This window comes from Heterodontus francisci, chromosome 18 (assembly GCF_036365525.1).
Source record: "Heterodontus francisci isolate sHetFra1 chromosome 18, sHetFra1.hap1, whole genome shotgun sequence".
In the NCBI taxonomy this organism is placed as follows: domain Eukaryota; kingdom Metazoa; phylum Chordata; class Chondrichthyes; order Heterodontiformes; family Heterodontidae; genus Heterodontus; species Heterodontus francisci.
In genome coordinates this window covers 46178278-46196840 of record NC_090388.1, presented here as the reverse complement: position 1 = coordinate 46196840, position 18563 = coordinate 46178278, and the positions used below count along the sequence as shown (strand labels likewise).

At 43.9% G+C, this 18563-nt stretch overlaps 1 protein-coding gene across 3 annotated transcripts in view; it reads left to right on the top strand.

Moving 5' to 3' along the window:
• Window positions 1-18563, top strand: part of cecr2 (CECR2 histone acetyl-lysine reader) — a 178097-nt gene that overhangs the window by 122011 nt on the left and 37523 nt on the right. For 2 of the 3 annotated variants that reach the window (XM_068050653.1, XM_068050652.1), the window contains exons 13-15: window positions 798-924; window positions 8242-8639; window positions 12012-12140. In XM_068050653.1, coding sequence (XP_067906754.1) covers window positions 798-924; window positions 8242-8639; window positions 12012-12140 — 654 coding nt within the window. The remainder of the gene's footprint in view (window positions 1-797; window positions 925-8241; window positions 8640-12011; window positions 12141-18563) is intronic. The other variant, XM_068050654.1, reaches the window with a different exon arrangement.

Here is an 18563-nt window from a genome sequence, read left to right as displayed (position 1 = left end):
CAGACTGTAAGGTGATTCTAGAGTTGCCCTGGTAGTAAATGAATATTGTGCATTGAGTAACAGGTGGTCATTTTGGAGCAACTCTGGAGGCATGCAAATACTTAACTCAGTTTATTGGTGAAGGTGTTAATTCCTGGGGGGAAAACCTGATCAGTGATAGCACGGTGGAATCCCATTTTTATTTTAAAAAAGCATTTTTGTTTGAGTCTGTCGAGATTAAGGGTGTTAGTGCTAGTGCATTAAACTCTTCCATTTCAAGCACCCCATGTCAGCATTAAGCACACCCTAGTCTAGTATAGAACAGTTAGATGCAAATTAAAGCTCCAACTACTGTGCTGTACAATGTACCCAACCTCAGAAGACTACCTACTACAGCAGCACTGTGACATTTTTACCATTTTCTACACTAGCTATCCTGTGTACTCTGGTGAATGTGATTGCCAGTTCATGCTGAATCGGGAACGGTTTTGTGCTATAGGTCCATGCCCGCTAGGAAATGGATTGAGATTGCCCAAACTCATTTCATTCAACTGAATTCTGGTGGTGAAGCTGCAATGGAATATTAATAACTACATGTACTATAGGACTGCAACAGAGAAGATGTAACTGAAACCACCTGTGAGATTAGCTGAGAAAAGCACTAGGTCATTCATTCATGTCATGTGAGTGACCAGTAAACAGAGTTTTATTCTGTTGCCTTTTTTAGAAACCTCTTGATGACACATATTTTTGGTATACTGTATTGCTAAATAACTTTTTTCAATCAGCTCCTTAAACTCTCTTTTTAATATTTTCAGACACCGATGGATCTATCTACCATTGAAAGAAAACTTAATGAAAAACAATATAATGTGAAAGAGGAATTTGTTGCTGATATGAAGGTTATGTTTGAAGATTGCTTGGAATATAATGGTGAAGGAAATGGTGAGTCAGGAGCAATAAGTTTTTACCATTTTTATCAATACTGTTTGACAATTACTTTTAATAGAGGAACTGAATTCAATTACCCAAGAGCTCTGCATCTATGAGTCTAAATAAATTATGGTGATCCAAGTTGAGGAGGGAGTGGTACAGTATGAGTTGACACATTTCCCTTTCATGTATGGGACTTCAGTTTGAATCCGTTGTGGATTACTGGCTATTTTCATAAATCAGGAGACACCCATGCTAGTTTTATTGAACTTGGATACCCATTGGAAGGGCAGGAATAAAATTCAATACTTGAAAACAACATGGGGGTAAGCCTGGAGACAATTTAAAAGTGCCCCAATTTTCAAACCAGCCCTCTTTATCAGTTCTGGCATGGACCAGGACATGACCCTGACCAGGAATACCACTGTGGGCCCTACTTATGTGCCCCAATGAACTGGCATCCAGTTCATTGAGAGCTGGAGGAAATCTGACAGTTGATGCAATCTTAAAGGCCCTACCTCCTTTTGCAATGCCGGGCTTCTGGATCAGACAGATCTTCCATTTACCGCTATTGCCACAGGAACCTGCTGTGGCCGACTCTTCAGACTGGAGATTCAATGTTCTGTATATGAAAGGAAAGGCCTGAATTCCAGGAGAAGATATGCAGGAGATTAGGAACCAATTTTAAGAGTACTTCTTTAGATTAGTCCCCCAGCCACATGCCAGAATAGGAAAGGATAAGTAGGCTAGGGAGCTCAACATAGGAGTGCTGTAAGGGAAAGGTTTTCTGTTTTATGTGGCATGGGCCTCAGTTCTGCAGAAGATGAGAACTGTACTGAAGGATGGCTACTCTTGAACAGGAAGGAAGCTAATAAACTGGAAGAACAGATAAAAAGGGAAGTGTGGTAATTTAAACTAAGAAAGGAGATCAGGGAAAATAAAAGCTATCAAAAAGAGCAAGTAAAGGTATATTTAGATGAGGATTTAGCAGAAAGGGCTAAAGGGCATGGGAGAAGAAAATTAAATTGAGATGATGGTGCTAACTTGGACAAAAAAAGCAAGTAAAAAGGTATACTGTTAATGCAGTTGAGCTGTTTATTTGCTGCTACTGATCTAGTTAAAGGAAAGAAAAAGGAAAAGGCTGGCATTTAGACAGTGCCTTTCACATCCTCATTACATCCCAAAGTGCCTCGTCCAGTGAATTACTTTTGCAGTATTGCTGTCAAATGCAGCTGCAAACTTGTACACAGTAAGATCTCACAAAGAGCAATGAGTTAATTGACCATCTATTCCATTTCTTTAATACTATTTGTTGAGTAATAAATGTTGTCCAGGGCACCAGGAGAACTTGCCGACTCTTATTCAAATAAGATCTCTTGCACCCAGCAAGCAGGAAGTTGGGGCTTCAGTTTAACCTCTCGTCTAAAGATGGAACCTCCCACAGTGCAACATTGCCTCAGTACTGCACTGAATTGTCAACCTAGATTGCGTGCTGAAGTCTCTGAAGAGGGGCTTGAATTTGCAACCTTCTGGCTCAGATGCAAGCAGTACTCTTGAGCCAAGATTGATACCTAGGCCACAGTTTGAGTGTTGCATGCAACTTTGAGTGACCCATTATAGAAATGATATCTGGGCCATGTTAACGGTTTAATGAAGATTCACGAGAATGATATATGGTATAAGACATTATACTTATGAAGAAAGGTTAGAAAAATTGAAGTTTTTCTCACTGGAACAGATGGGGAAGTCGAATCAAAGTTTTCAAAATTATGAAAGGTTTTGTGAGGATACAAACAAGTTTTTAAAAAATTATGTCCGCCAATTGGTGAATTTGTGACAAGGTGAGGGTTAGGACTTGGACTGCTTCACCAGAGGTTACAATTGTAGGCAGAGACTATAAATGGAATTTGGTAAGTATGTGAAAAATGAATGATAGAGAAAAAGGCAAAGAAATGGGATTAAAGTAAATAGCAACAGTTGAATAACAAGCCCCCAGCACAGGCGCAATGGTGCTGAATTGCCTCCTGTACTAGAAAGTCTACAATACAGCATCCCAGTTGTCTTTTTAATGACCTTATCTACCTACACTGCCACTTTTAAAGATATTTGCAACCACATTCCTAGATCTCTCTCTCTTCCTCTACTCAATGAAGCATCTGATTATTTAGGGTGTAGTTCCTTTCACTGTTCTTCCCATTTCTTTGAACTGCATTTGCCACCTATCTGCCCATCCTGCTAACCTGATTCTGTTCTCTTGCAGTCCTAAGTTTGTCAGGCCGCTACTTTGTGTTATCAGCAAGCTTTGATTTTTTTTTTTGCACTTATGTCCAAGTTATTACATAAATAGAAAACAGGTTCTCATCTAGATCTCTTGCGTACACCCCATTACAGGCATCTTATGAATCAGAGAAACGTTCATTGACCCTAGCTTCTGACCCCTAACTATCTCTCTCTTCACGAGGACACACTCCCTTTATTCTCACGTGCCTTCAATTTCATGACCAAGGCTGTATGTGGCACTTTATCAAATGTAGCTGCATTATCTTCATCAGCACATTCTATGGTTTCCTCAAAAAGTTCAGTTTAAATCAACCCAGCCTTTACAAATCAAACTGCCTTTGCTTAACCCATTCCTCCCCTCCCTAAGTATTCACAAATTTCCTCTTGTATTATAGTCTCTAGAGGGCTGATTTTATGAATGCGCTCTTGCAGCAAAAAAATTGCAGCACACAGCTCATAGTTTCCTTAAATTAATACTAATGCTCAGAACAACATGGGGAGAGTACCCCCAACCTGCAGACAGTAGTTCGCTAATCAGCACTAAAATGAGACAAGACTAACGGACTTGTAATTTCTGGTTTATATCTTACCCCTTTCTATTCCTTTGACACAACTCTGCCTTGGATTTTTGGAAAAATACGATTAGTGCTTTTGCAATCTCCTCCTCAGCATCCTGGGATGCATGCCAATTTGTACACTGGGATAGACAACTTCTAAAACAAATGCAACTAAATGAAGAAACCAAGAACAGCATTGTATTTAGGGGAAAAGTAGGAAAAGCTGTTGGGTTCTGGAGTTAGCTTAGAGTATTTTAAGTATTGATTCCCATAGCCTTAAATCCCATTCTTAAATAAATATTGGTCTTGCTCCTTTTTGAAGAAATGAATTGGAAAACATTAATTGGTTTTGCTGCAACCTGTTCCACAGATGATCTATTCTGTGTTGGTACTAGATGGAGAAATTCCTTTTGCTGTCATGTTTTGCTTGAGACTTCATTTTGTGCTCATGTCCTCTAGTTCTGCAGTTGACATTTAAATAACCTGCTTATGTCTGCAATATCCATGCTTTTCAGCATTCCAAACAGCTAGATCATGTTCCCCCTCAATCTTCCCTTCACCAATGAAGGCAGTTTCAATTTTGTGAGCTTCTCTTCTTAAATTAAGAATTCTTCTAAGTCCTGGAATCATCCTTATCGCTCTTCTATGAATCCTCTTCAATGCATCAATATCCTTTGAAGGTAGGGTGCCCAGACTGCACACCATAATCAAATACGACCGTACCAATACAACCTATTGTCAAATGTCCTTGGTAATGTTATCTCAGTGCTTGACTGATCTTGTTAAGTGGATTTATTCAACAAATTAGCAATTGCACCCAAGTCCTTTTCCTCAGTTATTCTAAAGCATGTGCACATATTTCATGTTCTAATGTGCAGTGCCTTACATTCATCTGTAAAATCCATCTCCATTCCTTAGCCCAGCTGCTAAATATATCTAGATTGCTCTGAGGGTTCTTAATCTACCCTACAGTAGTCAAATAGCCATATAATATTGTGTTAGCAGATTTTATAATAGTACAACTACTTTGTTGCATATTCTTCGATTAGTGTAAACAGCAGGGAAGACACAACATTTATAAGCACCTGCTGCATCCTTTTGCCAAATCAGTCTTCAATCCAAATAGTTAATTTTCTATTAATTCTGTGAACCATAATTTTCTTTTGAAGATCTGTATACTAAATTTTACCAGATGCCTTTTGAACCTTCAAATAAGTTATATCCACTGGATAATTTTCAACTATTAAATTAGTCACTTTCTGAAAGATTATATCATTGATTTGTGAGTCATGATCCATTGTCATTAAAGCCATGATTATTCTCTATAACCTCTCAAGTAATTAATGAACAATGAGTAAGTATTTTTTTGTATCCAATTTAGACTAACCAATGTCTAATTCCTCAATTAGAATTACATTAGACAGTAACTCATTCGTCCCTAGGAATAGCCACTATATTTATAGATCCCCTACATGTCAACAGAGCCTCACAAAGATTGTAGAGAATTTCCTAAACTAAATTGAATGGAATTTATCCTGTTTTTATTTTTTAATACTGATGAGAATTATTTTAATGTATCCATCCTCTTGGTCTCTTTTCCCCCTGTACAAGAATGGTACCACGATATTCTTTAAAGGGTCAAGCTGATCAACAAAATTCTATATTTCCATAGCTTAGAAAAACCTTCTCTGGATCATCTTGTTGCTACCCACTATTCACCTTTCTGTTATTCTCTATCCCATCTAAACTCCATTTCTTTTTGTCCACTGATTTATATAGCTCAAAATGGTCTGCAGTACCTTTCAATTTTTCATTTATTTTAAAAGGTTTTATTTTACTATTTAAGTTGTTTTGATCTCCTTATTGTGATATTTCTCTGCCTGTTTTCGTTTCTCCTTTTTTCATTGGGGTGTATTTCCTTTCCACATCCTTTAAAGTGCTGTTACCAGTTTTACCTTGTTCTCTGGTTCTACCTCTCACTTCAACATTCTCTAGAAGTCTTCCCATTATCCATTATTAATTTCTTAGAACTGTTAAATAATAAATACAAGCACCAACTAAAAACTCTGCTCCACATATGTAATAAGCAGTCCTTTATTAAATTTATTACATGTACATCCCTCTGCCTTTGGCTTTTACCAATTTGTCCATGTCATTTGCAAGATATTGAAATTTTTTAAAATTAGGACTGAATTGCCTTTTGCTTCTAAGCAGCTCACTGACTACCTGTCCATGTGTTCAGTTGAATCTACTGGGTTTCTCAGTATTGAGTCATCACTGAGTTAGTGATACCAAGATAGATACCAGTGTGTATGATTTAAAAAATAAAAGTTCCATTTACAGTGGAAACTGGGGTGGTGGCGGTGGGGGGGGTTGCTGTGGCACCTTCATTTTGCATCTCCCAGCTCCTCGGCTTCCAGATCTCCACAGGCTGAATTTTTTAGACCCGCTATGGGGGGTGGGCATGGAGGTGCGTGGGAGTGGAATTTCATGCCGCCAGCAGCTGTGCCAGGTCCCGGGCTGCACCCACCCCTGGGCCACTTTTCCGGAGGTGGGATGGGGTGTTGTTGAGGGGGTGGTGGGTAGCGGCAGGCCTCAACCCTCAAGCGGCAGGTAGTTAATGGACACTTCAGGCCTATTGTCGGAAACCAACTGGGATTTCCAGGGGCTGAGGAACAGGCCAGGTGCCTGGAGGCAGCCTCCTGGCGGTAGACCAGGGGACCAGCGCTCCAGGCAGGCTTAGAGGCCCTTCCTACCTGACTGACTGCAGCTGCAGGCTACCCCATGCAGGTTTTCCCTCTGCAGTGGTGGCCCAGCACAGCTGCTAAGGCCTTTTTAAGATTTTAAAAAGTTGGAGAGAAGGTGCCTCTGTCTTGGGGTGCCCTCCCCCTCACTTACTTGCTGTGGCATCCTGCTGCTGCTTCCAAGCTGAGGGCCTCCTATTGACCCTGCAGCTTCAAGAGCCCATCCAGCATCCTTAACTGACCTCAAACTCACCCGCTGGCCATTAATCGGTCAATTCGGGGAAAATCACAGGTGAATGACTGACTATTCCACACAGTTTGGGCTTCTGACCCCCATTTGAACCTGATGGCGGGCTCTTAAAGCCTTCAGGGAAAATTCTGCCCCACTTCTCTGCTTCCCAAACTGCTGTTAAATTTTGGTATTTAGTTCTAAATAGTATTATAAAACCCCAAGTATTATACAAAATAAGGACAGAATATGTAACATTAGAATGGGGACTGAATGAGATCTGTGTGGCCCGGTCCAGCAGTCCCCCGCCATCTAACCCTGCTTCACCTGAAGATTGCACCAAGTCTTGAATCCCTGTGTGGAATAGCACAAGACATTGACTAGAAAGTAATATTTATGTTGCTTGCAGAATAAAACAGTATTCACATAATGTTGTTTTTTCTCATTCCTCTTGGCACATGTTCTGGAAATCTTTTCCTTCCAATAGTTAATTTCTCCTTTTGGTTAAATAAATTAGCAAAATATTGAAATCAAGGGATGGGAGGAGTCAAAGAAACAAAAGTGTGAACTAACTCATTACTAACACTTTCTAAATCTTGTAGGGTCAATTTGTTGTGCTAAGAGAGGAAATATAAATTATTTATTGGATCTCAATTATACTAACTGATAGTTATTAGGCTTATCATTGGAACGCAAAAAAAAATTGCCTTATGAAACTTACATGGTAAACTGAAAAGAAAAGCCAATTGTCACCTCATGCTAGTTAAACTAGTGATGTAAGCAAATACAGTGAATGATATATAGTTTAGTTTAGAGATACAGCACTGAAACAGGCCCACCGAGTCTGTGCCGACCATCAACCAAAAATTTATACTAATCCTACACGAATTTCATATTCCTACCACATCCCCACTTGTCCCTATATTTCCCTATCACCTACCTATACTAGGGGCAATTTATAATGGCCAATTTACCGATCAACCTGCAAGTCTTTGGCATGTGGGAGGAAACCGGAGCACCCGGAGGAAACCCACGCAGACACAGGGAGAACTTGCAAACTCCACACAGGCAGTACCCAGAATTGAATCCGGGTCGCTGGAGCTGTGAGGCTGCGGTGCTAACTAAGTGTGCTTTCACTTTATATTCCAGCAGCTTTATACAAAAGGTGCCAAACCTAATCAGGTTACGGGTATTATATTAAAAGAAAATCTGCCATAGTAACAGTTTGAGGATGTGGGTAGAATTAACATCCATTTCACACAACTGGCAGGAACTTCACTATGCTTTTAATGATTAAACAAAATAGCAATCCCAAGCATGTCTCCCTGTTAATAATCAGCTGAAGAAAATACCACAGCTTTTATTATTTTACTACTGCAGTCTTGAACCAATTAGTTTAAATTAAATGAGTTGTACCAGTCATTTCTGAACCATAATAAATTTTCATTTTACATGAGCTGGTTGTGAAACTTGTTGGGTGTCTGTCCTAGTTATATATCGCTTAATTGTCTTCTAATAGAATACACAAAGATGGCCGAAGCTCTGGATAGGTGTTTTAACAAATCAATGCTGAAGCACTTCCCTGCAGAAGATGCTGACAGTGATGAAGAATTTAATCTACGGTGGGAAGATAGGGAAAAGAAAGACCGGAGGCGAAGCAAATCAAACCGCTTTGGAAAAGAAGCCACTGAAACGTTAAATAAAACGACAGATGAATCTCTAAGACGACAGCAGAAACAGATAAATGGTGAAGTACACAGTGCTGGAACTGAGGTGAACAGTGACCAGTTGCAGCATGTGCCTCCTTTAAGGACGTTGGGACTAGTAAATGGACAGACTTTCCCTCTTACACCACCATACAAGGGAATGTCATGTGCTGAATCACCACGCCAGGTATATCATCTTCAAGGCCAACAAGTAAGATGTCATTCCTGTTCCTTGAATATTATAGTTTGTTTGGGTGTACGCATATGGAATCTGTGTGTATTAAAGCTAGAATGGTGTTCCAGCACTCAGTCTTGGTAATTAAGTACTCACTTATTTTTTTTTGGTCCCTTTGGTTTCCTGCCCTCCTTACGCAAAGACCTTGACTCATGCCAAGGTGCAATTCCAATGGAGCCAGGTGACTTACATCCCTTGCAGTACCAAGAGATTTCATTTATTCACCCAGGCAGTTAGTACTGGTCAGCTACTTAAACACCGAGCCACACAGTAATGTTGTGTCATATTCTGTCATCTGACATCCACCTGGCCACTGTGCAATATAAGTCAGAGTTAGCAATCGGGCTGAATTTTATTCTCCCGCCACACGGCAGCCCATTTCCATATGTAGGGTGGGCCACAGACCCATTCCCCCCTCTCTCCACCCCCCCCCCCCCCCACCTCCACCAAATCCCTTGGCAGGGGCGGGCTCTGCGCAGGCGCTGATGCCATTTTTAAAGGGCTGCCAGAAAGGCACAGAGGGAGACCCTGTGACCCCCCGCCCCCCCCCCCCCCGAACTACACTGTACTTAAATGTCTGACCCATTTCCCCCCAATACACAGAAAATAAATGGTAGCCCTGTTTCCCCCCTTCCCACCCCCGCCCCACCAAAAACACAAGTTGAATAGTTGACCTCTTTTTCCACCGCACCACCCCCCACCCCCCGCAATCCCCACCAACTGCACAAAGTGCAGAGGTCACTCGTTCCCCGCCCCCCCAACACTAGAAATGCAGAGTTGACCCCACTCTTTCCACCCCCCCCCCTCCCCCCCACTACACTAAAAATACTAAGCTTTCCCCCCCCCCACCTTTCCCCACCTCAGTGACGCCAGATTTCCCTGGATGGGTAAATGAAGGCGCGAGTGCCAGCCGTCGTTTGGAAGATCGCAGACTGCTGGTAAGATCGCGGGGAATGATCTATTAATTTATTCATGTCCTTTATTTCAAAATTTTAAGTTGGATCCTTTCGCCGAGCACGGGCTCTGTGGTGGGCCGCTGCGATCTTCCGGCCCCTCCCGCCCCCGCCACAGAGCCCGACATCAGAGGCTCAACAAAATTCAGCCCCTGAAGTGAAAATCTTCACTTTTTTTTTTTAACTCACCCGGCACGGACATGATGGGCCGAAGGGCCTGTTTCTGTGCTATATGACTCTATGACCATGACTACCCCATCAGTCCAGAAATTATAATAACCCCTGGGATTTGTTTTCACCCATACTGAGTGCACTTCAAAGCTCTTATGTGAAAAGGGTCTTGAGCCTTAGTTTCAGTGGTCATCGTTGCTACTCCTTGTTTTTTATTTATTGTACAAAAGCTTGGATGAGGATCTCAAATGCATGATTGTATACAGTGCAGTCCTGTGAATGAAAGATAGTTTCATTGTTGTTTACTGGCCTCTGAATCCATTAAATACTGAAATTCGGCTAATTAACACCATTATCAACACTTGCTACTTCTTCCAATCAAATGAATATTATAACTACTGTTGATTTCTTCTAATAATACAAGCATTTTGTCATTTGACTATAGAATCAAACAGGGTCTAGTTTCTGTTCTTAAAACATTTATCATATAACTTTACAAAGTGGAACCAAAAGACAGAAAAAATAGCAAACGAGCAACAGCTCTAATTATGTTTAAATGCTGAACAATATTACTTCTACTGAAAAATAGACATTATTGTTGGTGACGTTAGCAGCTGAACATTTAGCAAGTTCATGACATTCTTCTGCCCGTTAGTTTACTGGGAGCATTAATCTATTTATTTTGCATAGGTTAACATCTCTACTAAAATAGCAGAGAGGAATTTCATGCTAGGCATTTGTCCACTAATATCGCCAACAGTAATTTCCAGCTGATTTCATTTTTTTTTTTAAAATACTGCAGGTGAGTCATGAATTTCTGTACCACAAAACAGTCTTCAAAATCATAAGGCATTACAACCCTGTGTAAAGCAGGAACTAGCCCAACAGAGCAATGATGGCTATGAAGGTGCTGCAGAACTTGTACCTAAGTGCTACTTAGGACAGTAATCAGAATTAGGCTTCCTTTGAGTGGAGCAACACTGTTGCTAGGTGAGAAGAAGTCTAGTATTTTGTGCAATAAGAACTGAAAAGGTGTGACTAGTTTAAAATAGGTTGAAAAGGTGTCCGCTTTGATTCAGTGATAGCATTCTTGGCTCCGCGTCAGAAAATTTGGGTTCAATCTCCACTTCAGGAGACATATAATCCAGGCTGACAGTGCAGCACTCCCTCAGTACTGTACTGAACTATCAGAAGTATCGCATTTCTAATGAGACGTTAAACCAAAGCCATGTCTACCCTCTCGGGTGGATGCCTCTGCCCCTTTCTCAGACCATCTTCTATGGAAATCCTCATTCATGCCTTTGTTACCTCCAGACCTGACTATTCCAATGCTCTCCTGGTCGGCTTCCTACCTACCACCCTGTGTAAACTTGAGCTGATCCAAAACTCTTGTGCCCGTTTCCCAACTCTAACCCAGTCCTGCTCACTCATCACCCCTGTGCTTTGTGACCTACATTGACTCCTGGTCTGGCAATGCCTCAATTTCAGAATTACCATCCTTATTTTCAAATGCCTCCATAGCCTCGCTCCTCCTTTTCTCTCCAACCTCATCCAATCTACAGCTCTGAGATATCTGCATTCCTCCAATTCTCGCCTCTTGCACATCCCCAATTTCCTTCATTTTACCATTGGCAGCCATGCCTTCAGCTACCTTAGCCCTGGAATTTCCTTCCTAAACCTTTCTGTCTGTCTACCTCTCATCTTTTAAGCTGCTCCTTAAAGCCTACCTCTTTGACTAAGCTTTTAATCACATGTCCTAATATCTCTCTGTTTGGCTTGGTATCAAATTTAGTCTGACACTCTTGTGAAGAACTTTGGGATGTTTTACTATGTTTAAAGCCACTTTATAAACACATTATTCTAAAAGATCCCATGGCACTGTTTGAACAAGAGCAAGAAACTCCCCTGTTGTCCTGACAACATTTATCCCTCAATCAACCTCACTAAAACAGATATATGGTAATTTATCTCATCACTGTCCGACATTGATGTGTGCAGATTGGCTGTCGCATTTCCCTACATTACAACAGTGACTTCACTTCACAGTATTTCATTGGCTGAAAAGTGCTTTGGGATGTTCTGCGATCATGAAAGGCGTTATATAAATGTAAGTTCCTCCCCCTCCTTCAGAACCCCTTTTCTCGCATCCCCACCCCCAACTCCACCAACCTCTCCACCCCCTTCAGAATGGTAGCCCATGAATTGAAATGTTTTCTTCATCTAGAGACCGTCAGTGCCTTGTATGTTTGGATCTCGGCCTACTGTAGAGTCCCAGTATCGATATTGTTCCCCACGGGAACCACGTCTGGCAGATCAAGTACGGCAACAATTACATCACCAATTTATAATGCAGGTAACTTTCAAGGAGCTATGCTGTATGGTATGTGATCTCTGTGTGGACCTTAATTAGAAAGCGATACAAGTATTTGCAGTTGCAGACAAGGTGAAGCGCACACACTATTCCTTAAAGCAAACTGTATGGTTAAAATCTAATTTTGATGGCTTTTAAGTCTTTTTTGGGGTAAGTTGGTGTTTCAAACAGTGACACCCAAAAAAAAGAAAATGTTTGTGGGTCCAGGTTGTCCACAGAGCACCAGAGATGGTAATTCTGGAAAATTGACCTAACCAGTCTTCAAACAATACTTGGTGTAAAATCTCAGTGATCTCACCATAAAGACTATTGCTAAACTAGTTGCTCAGTAGATAGGTGGAATCTTACCTTCACAATGTTTGTATGGGATTTATTTCTCAGAAGTGAAACATCCAGGGCATGAAAAGAGATTTAGGTTTAGGGACAATTTCCCACAGCCTAGATAACATTAAGATTTTGCTTTCAGTTGTTAGCAAATTTATATTTGTCATGGATGGTGATCATGTTCTCTCTAAATTTTTGTTGTTGTGTGCAGACTGTTCATTTGAATGTGTGGTACCTCAAATATTTTTGCACGCCCATGCACACGCGTATCTAAAAGGGGACAACGTGTGAGTGGCCTGCAATGTACTTTCTGGGTTTCCGTGCACGCAAACAGCTTATAGGGAACTGTTGGTGGTGACACAAAATGATGGTAAATGCTTTTGCTATATTTCTGCCACTGAATACGATATTGGGATGATAAAGGGTAATGATTTGTTCCAACATCATTACAACATGTATTTGAGTACCAGTTGAGTTAGAGTATATTAATAGACTTAATGCAACTAAAAGGTTCAGGTATCCTTCTGAAATGTGAGCATGGAACCCAAAGCTCCTGCTCAATGCTAACCTCCGCAGTTGTAAATTATGTCTGAAAATCTACCAGTGTATCTTACATCAAGCTTCAATGGTTAGAATCTCCGAATAATTATTTTGCACTAGCATTTGAATTATCCAACAATTTTAATTAAGGCACATAAGTACCAAAACATAGAGTCATCGAGTGATTGTGACGCAGAAGGAGGCCATTCAGCTCATCGAGTCCATGCCAGCTCTCTGTCGAGCAATCCTGTTAGTCCCACTCCCCCCGCTCGATCCCCATAGCCCTACGGGGATTTCCTCAAGTGCCCATCCAATTTCCTTTCGTGGGAATTTAGTGCTTCACAATCCAATTATCAGATAATTTGAATTAAAAGACTTTAATTAAGAGTAGTAGACTGTATTCTATGTACTTGGTAAGGTACAGCTGTGGAGTCCAAAAACATACAGTATTAACTATGACTGAAGCTTTGAAAGTCTTGTCATTGTTATGATATGCACTTCTGATCCATCTCCAAAGTAGGTGTTTTCTACAGTACCACTCATTTGAGAGTCGTTAGAGCCAGACTGGTGCAAGTTCCTGAGGCGCCTCCAGCTGCTGAGCCACTGTTGTCCCTCCTTGTTCCTTAAGAACCAACAGGAAGGAACATACAGGCACCACCCTCCTCAACCATCCCAAATAACCATCTCTTTATCCCTCTCCATGCCCCGAAAAGGAAATATACCTGCATTCTGAACTGTGACTTGGGAACCAGCTTTTAGTAAGGTCGTAAAAAATTCTGTAAGTACTGAAAGCAACTTTAGTCTTCCCAGGCCCCATCTATAGGTCTCAGTGATAGGTCTTTCCTAAGGGACAGAATTCCAAGAGGCACTGCCCTAGTTATTTAAATTGCTTAAAAATTGTTGAGAAAAGCAGTGCTGAAAGATCAGGGCATGTGAAGGTGCACAGCCTCCATTTACCTTGACTAGATAACAAGAAAGCACAGCAGTCTCTGGCTGTATTCAACTTACGAACAATGAGATATTCAGATCTTAAAGGGAAGTGCCTACCTAAACACAACTCCACTTTAGCAGCAGAATAATGCATGTTACATTACGTGGTGAAATGCTCTTGTCTTTATGACATAGTGTTTCATCTGATGGTGAGCAATGGCACAGAGAATCCACTAGTTATGCATGAAATGAATAAAAGTTGATAAGATAGTATGCATTTGTTGTCACTCACACTGCTCATTCAACATGCTCTGATATCACATTATTTTATTTGTTTCAATCTTTATTTTATTTTTTTTTAATTTAGAGATACAGCACTGAAACAGGCCCTTCGGCCCACCGAGTCTGTGCCGACCAACAACCACCCATTTATACTAATCCTACAGTAATCCCATATTCCCTACTACATCCCCACCATTCTCCTACCACCTAACTGCACTAGGGGCAATTTACAATGGCCAATTTACCTATCAACCTGCAAGTCTTTGGCTGTGGGAGGAAACCGGAGCACCCGGCGGAAACCCATGCGGTCACAGGGAGAACTTGCAAACTCCTCACAGGCAGTACCCAGAACTGTACCCGGGTCGCTGGAGCTGAGAGGCTGTGGTGCTAACTACTGCGCTGTTTTATATTTATAAAACAAACAAATCAGGAATGAACGAGGAAAATTGCCATTTTTTCCCAAAATATGGAAGCTGAACAGTCCAATCACCCAAAATATTTTTCCAAATGTTGCTCTTCAGACAAGCCACTATTCACCAATAAAAGGGTTAAAAATGTTTGTTACATCAAGACACTTAAAATGATTGAAGTTGACTGTAAAACAATCTGTGTCTTTAAATATCTTCATGTCGAGGTTTTCATATGGAAGTCTCAGCCTTTCTGAAAAAAGTAGGGTTTGAGCTGATGTGCATCTCAGAGTTATTACCGTCAGCTGAAGAGGGATTAAAAACTGTACGTGCTGTTAAAATTCCTAAAATGTGGGAGTCTCAGCAAATACACAGTGGAGAATAAGCCAACACAAGCCTGTATAATTCTTAGTTGATTGTACAACAACTTGAAAGCAGGTCTTTCCTCAGCCTATAATAGTAATCGAGTCTTGGTAACGGATAGGTGATAAGGGGTGGGGATGGTTCTCACTATTCACCTCCCAACTGACCACAATTGTGTTTTGTAAAAGTGACGCTTTAGCCGCCGAGTGTCTTTAGGGTCACATAAACAGACATTGACAGGTTTTCTTGTAGATTTAAAACAGAAGATTAACTTTATTGAACAATATTCATTTCCAGAAATGTTTACTTATTTACTTATTTAGAGATACAGCACTGAAACAGGCCCTTCGGCCCACCGAGTCTGTGCCGACCAACAACCACCCATTTATACTAACCCTACAGTAATCCCATATTCCCTACAACCTACCTGCACTAGGGGCAATTTACAATGTCCAATTTACCTATCAACCTGCAAGTCTTTGGCTGTGGGAGGAAACCGGAGCACCCGGCGAAAACCCACACGGTCACAGGGAGAACTTGCAAACTCCGCACAGGTAGTACCCAGAATCGAACCCGGGTCTCTTGAGCTGTGAGGCTGTGGTGCTAAGCACTGCACCAGTCATGCACACGATCACTCTGACATGCACTGTCAAGAAGAAGATAGATGGAAGGGTGCAAGGTGTGATTGGGGTTGTGGTTTACAGTAAACCTGTTGAATCTTCGATGTAGGACAGACTCTTTTAAAGATGCAGGCCTGGTTTGTTTGTAGTCTTGACTTGTTAAGGTGATGTAGATTTCTGGTGGTTGAGATTTCAGATTGGAGGTGGTGAGTCACTCTCAGTTCTCTACTGCAACAAGTTGAAGTGTAGAATTAGCAGCACGGCTCCTTCCTTGCCTGGCCGGACTTCTTTCCACAGCCACTGGCTGGACTACTTTTCTGTGATGCTCTTATGATATCTCTCTCTCCCTCTCACACTCTCTCTCTCATTCCCCCTCACACTCTCTCTCACTCCCCCTCACAATCACTCTCTCACTCCCCCTCACACTCACTCTCTCACTTCCCCCTCACACTCACTCTCTCACTCCCCCTCACACTCACTCTCTCACTCCCCCTCACACTCACTCCTCACTCCCCCTCACCCTCACTCTCTCACTCCCCCTCACACTCACTCTCTCACTCCCCCTCACACTCACTCTCTCACTCCCCGCACACTCACTCTCACTCCCCTCACACTCACCTCTCACTCCCCTCACACTCACTCTCTCACTCCCCCTCACACTCACTCTCTCACTCCCCCTCACACTCACTCTCTCACTCCCCCTCACACTCACTCTCTCACTCCCCCTCACACTCACTCTCTCACTCCCCCTCACACTCACCTCTCACTCCCCTCACACTCACTCTCTCACTCCCCTCACACTCACTCTCTCACCCCCTCACACTCACTCTCTCACTCCCCTCACACTCACTCTCTCACTCCCCCTCACACTCACTCTCTCACTCCCCCTCACACTCACTCTCTCACTCCCCCTCACACTCACTCTCTCACTCCCCCTCACACTCACTCTCTCACTCCCCCTCACACTCACTCTCTCACTCCCCCTCACACTCACTCTCTCACTCCCCCTCACACTCACTCTCTCACTCCCCCTCACACTCACTCTCTCACTCCCCCCACACTCACTCTCTCACTCCCCCTCACACTCACTCTCTCACTCCCCCTCACACTCACTCTCTCACTCCCCCTCACACTCACTCTCTCACTCCCCTCACACTCACTCTCTCACTCCCCTCACTCACTCTCTCACTCCCCTCACACTCACTCTCTCACTTCCCCTCACACTCACTCTCTCACTCCCCCTCACTACTCACTCTCTCACTCCCCTCACTCTCTCTCATCACTCCTCCCCCCTCACTCTCTCTCTTCCCCCCCTCACTCTCTCTTTCCCCCCCCTCACTCTCTCTTCCCCCCCTCACTCTCTCTTCCCCCCCTCATTCTCTCTTCCCCCCCTCACTCTCTCTTTCCCCCCCCTCACTCTCTCTTCCCCCCCCCTCACTCTCTCTTCCCCCCCCTCACTCTCTCTTCCCCCCCCTCACTCTCTCTTTCCCCCCCCCCTCACTCTCTCTTTCCCCCCCCCTCACTCTCTCTTTCCCCCCCCCTCACTCTCTCTTTTCCCCCCCCCTCACTCTCTCTTTCCCCCCCCCTCACTCTCTCTTTCCCCCCCCCTCACTCTCTCTTTCCCCCTCCCCTCACTCTCTCTTTCCCCCCCCTCACTCTCTCTTTCCCCCCTCCTCACTCTCTCTTTCCCCCCTCCTCACTCTCTCTTTCCCCCCTCCTCACTCTCTCTTTCCCCCCTCCTCACTCTCTCTTTCCCCCCCCCTCACTCTCTCTTCCCCCCCCTCACTCTCTCTTTCCCCCCTCCTCACTCTCTCTTCCCCCCCCTCACTCTCTTTCCCCCTCCTCACTCTCTTCCCCCCTCTCTCCCCCCTCACTCTCTCTTTCCCCCCCTCACTCTCTTTCCCCCCCTCACTCTCTTTCCCCCCCTCACTCTCTTTCCCCCCCCTCACCTCTCTTTCCCCCCCTCACTCTCTTTCCCCCCCCACACTCTCTTTCCCCCCCCCTCACTCTCTTTCCCCCCCCTCACTCTCTTCCCCCCCTCACTCTCTTTCCCCCCCCTCACTCTCTTTCCCCCCCCCTCACTCTCTTTCCCCCCCCTCACTCTCTTTCCCCCCCTCACTCTCTTTCCCCCCCCTCACTCTCTTTCCCCCCCCTCACTCTCTTTCCCCCCCCTCACTCTCTTTCTCTCCCCCCCCTCACTCTCTTCCCCCCCCTCACTCTCTTTCCCCCCCCCTCACTCTCTTTCCCCCCCATCTCCCCACTCTCTTCCCCCCCCTCACTCTCTTTCCCCCCCCCCTCACTCTCTTTCCCCCCCTCACTCTCTTTCCCCCCCCTCACTCTCTTTCCCCCCCCTCACTCTCTTTCCCCCCCCTCACTCTCTTTCCCCCCTCACTCTCTTCCCCCCCCTCACTCTCTTTCCCCCCCCCTCACTCTCTTTCCCCCCCTCACTCTCTTTCCCCCCCCTCACTCACTCACTCTCTTCCCTCACCCACTCACTCTCTTCCCCTCACCCACTCACTCTCTTCCCCTCACCCACTCACTCTCTCTCCCCTCCCCACTCACTCTCTCTCCCCTCACCCACTCACTCTCTCTCCCCTCACCACTCACTCTCTCTCCCCCTCACCACTCACTCTCTCTCCCTCCCCACTCCTCTCTCTCCCCCTCACCCACTCACTCTCTCTCCCCTCACCCACTCACTCTCTCTCCCCCTCACCCACTCACTCTCTCTCCCCCTCACCCACTCACTCTCTCTCCCCCTCACCCACTCACTCTCTCTCCCCCTCACCCACTCACTCTCTCTCCCCCTCACCCACTCACTCTCTCTCCCCCTCACCCACTCACTCTCTCTCCCCCTCACCCACTCACTCTCTCTCCCCCTCACCCACTCACTCTCTCTCCCCCCTCACCCACTCACTCTCTCTCCCCCTCACACCACTCAA